The 3,950-nt window shown below is 41.5% G+C and overlaps 1 protein-coding gene across 2 annotated transcripts; it reads left to right on the top strand.

Annotated features, from left to right (window-relative positions):
- The first annotated feature begins 366 nt into the window (after nt 1–366).
- LOC147428368 (uncharacterized) lies at nt 367–2,149 on the top strand. Of its 2 annotated transcripts, XM_086497272.1 has the most exons (6): nt 367–577; nt 924–962; nt 1,047–1,149; nt 1,293–1,328; nt 1,614–1,690; nt 1,938–2,149. In XM_086497272.1, the coding sequence occupies exons 1-6, from the start codon at nt 367–369 to the stop codon at nt 2,045–2,047; spliced, it is 576 nt and encodes a 191-aa protein (XP_086353398.1). In that variant the 3' UTR covers nt 2,048–2,149. The 2 variants fall into 2 exon arrangements, 1 of the variants encoding a protein (XP_086353398.1); XR_015186030.1 differs by lacking the exons at nt 367–577; nt 1,293–1,328; nt 1,938–2,149 and having other exon boundaries at nt 688–1,249; nt 1,614–1,922.
- The last annotated feature ends 1,801 nt before the right edge of the window (nt 2,150–3,950 follow it).

The raw sequence follows: 3,950 nt of genomic DNA, 5'->3' as shown, positions 1-3,950 counted from the left end.
GAGAGGCAGAGGCACAGAGAGAGAGAGAGAGAGAGAGAGAGAGAGAGAGAGAGAGAGAGAGAGAGAGAGAGAGAGAGAGAGAGAGAGAGAGAGAGCAACAAAATCCACATGGAGCCTTGATTTATAGATCGGTGAGGAAGATAAGGCAAGGGAAGAGGACCTTACTGTGGAGGTAGATGTTTCAAGATTGGATGAAAAGGTCTGAAGCATGGAAGCAGGTGATCCAAGGACTTTGGACAAAGCAAATACACTGGCAAGAAAGAAGAAGGAAAGCATGAGGAAGCTGCTTGTTTACCAGCAAATACATCAGAAATAAATCAGAAGGTGGAAGGGAGGACATTAATGCCGGCTCTAAAAATGGAGAAAATGGGCTTGATGACAAGAGCTCAAAAACCAAGTCCTGAAAATGGTGGCAAGTCTCTTACCAAGCCTGACCCCTTGGTGCAATATGTGTTCACATTGTCTACCTCTGCAATCAAGAAACTAAAGAGTGAGGCATGTGAAGGCTTCACTTCTTTTGAGCTCACATGCGTGCACTTCTGGAAGCGAACCTCCTCCGCCAGGAAATCTCCACCTAGTAAGTCAACCTTCGTTTTTATGATAATCAATTGTCGCTCACTGCTAGTATCGCGTGCGTGCTTTGGGAATGTCCTTAGCATAGACACAGCTCTTGCATTCCCTGTGCGTGAGTCACCCATGGCGGGGCTGAGAGAGAGAGAGAGAGAGAGAGAGAGAGAGAGAGAGAGAGAGAGAGATCGGCTTGTGACTGTGTAATGGTTTTTCTGACCCCTGCATTGCGCAACCCTAAATCGGCGAAGTTGTAGGCGGTTGGGGTTTTGCTGTTGAAAAAGCACTTGGTTTAGGTAATAATATGTTTGCTTAGGTTATTTTTGTGATTTGCTGCTCTGATGATGGAACTGTAGGTGAAAAGAGGAAGTGCAGAGGACAGAAGTTCCCGAGGGGTACAAAAACGCTCTTACACCTCTACGCCACCGCCCATCTTTGCTAGTGAAGGTCGTGCTCACTTCTGCTGGCTGTCTTTCAAGGCCTGCACAATGAGGAAGCCAATGGTGATGGATCGATAGTCGCCATTTTGAAAGACCTCCTTGCAGAAGGAGAGAAGCTCGTTCACCCAGACCTAATGGCTGAGTAGATGCTTCTTGAGCTCCACCATGAAGGGGACAACTGCGAGCTGATGTTCTATGTCAATGTCAAGGCAGTACTTTCGATTTGTCATCAGCTTGTTAAGGTGATGTCATCATCTGCTCCTGGCATCAATAGCGAGTCTAAAGCCATGAAGCATTGGGATATGACTCCTCATCCTGCAGGTTTGGTATTTCCGTCATGCTGCCAGTTGAAGGTTTGTGATTATGTAGCTTGTTTGAACATAGATCAGGCTAGTTAGTGTAATTTCTCATGATCTGTGCATCCCTATTCAGAGATTGCATGGTGGACATTTTTGGTCATGTGCTTTGCTCTGTTTGTGCTGGCCTCTCGGTGGTGTGGTCTTGGCTGTGAGTCGGTTGTGTGTGGGCCATGTTATTTGTTTTCAGTTGAAAAGCTTTCCATTCTTAGGGTCTGAAGGTCAGTGAAATTCTCATAATGTTTTTCAGCCGCCGCTGTCAGTTTGCTCATCGTTGGAAATGGAGGAAAAGGGTGTTGATTCTGATGGAAATCCTTTCACTGCTAGGTACTGTTCGGTGAAAAGAAGAAGAAGCTCTCATGTTCTCACCCGTTTCCCTATACATTATTATTATTGTATTCTTTCATCTCTTGTGCTATGGCATGTTAACTAAGTAGTACTTTGATCACGGTGGTGCTTTGTCTCATGGTGAGAGTGAAGAGCACTTCTTCGCTTCATTTTCTTGAATGACATTTGCAGATTATTGGAATGCACATTTGGTTATTGTTACCAGCTTTTATGCTGATGTGTGCAGTCTGGTCTGGAGATTGTAGACAGTCGTTTGATCCTGGTGTGTGTCGAGCTCAAGTGGGATCCTTTTGTACATTTTCTCCCTGTGATTGTGAGGAGTACCTTTGGCAGTAGCGATTCCAAGATCTTCCTTGCTCCCACACCTCATCCAAATTGTTGCTTTCGTGCTAGGACTTGTCACATGCTGAGAATGAGCAGCAAAAGGTGTTTATGTTGCATATTTTGTTGATGTGGGATAGGGTTCGGGTTAGATATAAGCCAATGGTCGTGTGTCAATTTTTTTCTTGTGTGCATAGTGGTTTTTGTTTTGCTTGTCAGGGCAATAAACAAAAAAGCTTTTTGCTATGCTTTGTTTGCTTGTGTACGAGGGGGGGATTTGCCATGATGTCTTGTTTATTTCTTGAACTTCTTTAGATGCCTCAGATGAAATGAGAGAAGACTGAGCAAGCTTTAGATATTGGACGATATATAAGCTGTGATAAATAATACATGCCTATTATGGATTCATGCCCATTTTTTGGTTTTGTTTTCTGAGCTTATGCCATCGAAAAATCTGGATTTTTATTGGGAGTGAAATTTGAATCCTTTTGTTGAGGATCAAAATATCTTTTTTTGTATAATGTCATGGAGAACTTTACTTATAATTGAAACTTTGCGGCAAGTATTATTATGAGTTTGCATGATGTGCTGTTTAATTTTATTCGTCTTCGTCTAGCTGTGTCATGTGGTTGATTATTTGTGGTTGAGCTTTGGTCTTTTGTTTTGAGTTGTAGGGATGAGTGCTTGATTGCCTTAATTATCAACGACATGTTGATTTCAAGGAAGAAAGGGATGAGAATGGGTACGGTTAACTTAGAAGAGAAGTTAATGATGGGTGGTTACAAAAGAACTACATGCATTGTCATCAACGTAAGGTGGTTTTGGCATTATGAAAGTGAACTGTATTTGCATTTATGATTGCATTGTGTTTTATGTATTTGTTGCAATGGTATGTTACAGCTTGCTTCTATACTCGGTTATTGTCTTGTTAAAATAAGTCTTAGTGGGAGGGAGAGTCATACATTTGCCTTGGTATGTGATGTGCTGAAATTTTCTTTGTTAAAAGCTGGAAATGCTATCTAAGAGTTTCATGGGTCCTTTCCATTTTTCTTTGGGTTTTAAACTGCTAATGTGACTCTTCACTTTTCCATTGCTAAAATCGAAGCTTCCAAGGTTATAGTGGCTTTGAGCCATAACTTACATGTTGGAGTAATTTCAAGCATTGTCTTGAAGATACCTAGCAAATGAACGAGAGGTGGCAGGTGTCAAAATTGACAACAATCAACACAAGAATATGGAGATGAGGATAGAGATTCTCATTGGTGCATGAAGTGCATTTGGTGACCTGTTCCACTACATCAAGATAGTCCCTTATTGAGTTTGGCTAATCATGAAGTAGAAGGCCCCACTTTTAACCCTTCATGTTGTAAGATCAATTTAAGTATTTGTTACAACTTACACTAAGAAGTGGTAAGTTTCATCGATGTTTATCAAGGCAAGATCAGGAACTAGTAGAGGTTTTGCAATTTTAGCTACTAGTAATCCATTTAACCTTTTTTTTTGAAGCTTTGTTAGGAGCCTAAATCTTCTTTTTTCCATGAAATGGGCGTGTGTGCGGCTTCGATGAACCAGAAGAGCACAAAGCCTTTGCATCTTGAGGTTGTGCAAGATGAATTTCCTTGCCAGCATATGGCTGATTGTGCTCTTGGTGATTTGGTTCTTGGCTAGTGAGAGGCCATTTGTTGCTTTCTACCTCCTTCTTGGTGGTTTTTGTTCTCATACTCTCCATATATTGAGAGGATGTTAGAAGTAAACTATTTGTATAGTCTACAAATGCCTCCTGATTCAATTGCCTCATGGATATGCCAATTAATGGAATTTGTAAGAGGTCAATAATGTGCTTATTTCCAATGTCTTGCTGTTGTGACTCTCATGTGTTGATGTTAGCATTCTCATCTATGGTTGGATGTTGCTTCTC

Source organism: Adiantum capillus-veneris, chromosome 23, assembly GCF_014529385.1.
Source record: "Adiantum capillus-veneris isolate H3 chromosome 23, ASM1452938v2, whole genome shotgun sequence".
Taxonomy (NCBI): domain Eukaryota; kingdom Viridiplantae; phylum Streptophyta; class Polypodiopsida; order Polypodiales; family Pteridaceae; genus Adiantum; species Adiantum capillus-veneris.
This window is presented reverse-complemented; position numbering and strand designations above follow the sequence as displayed.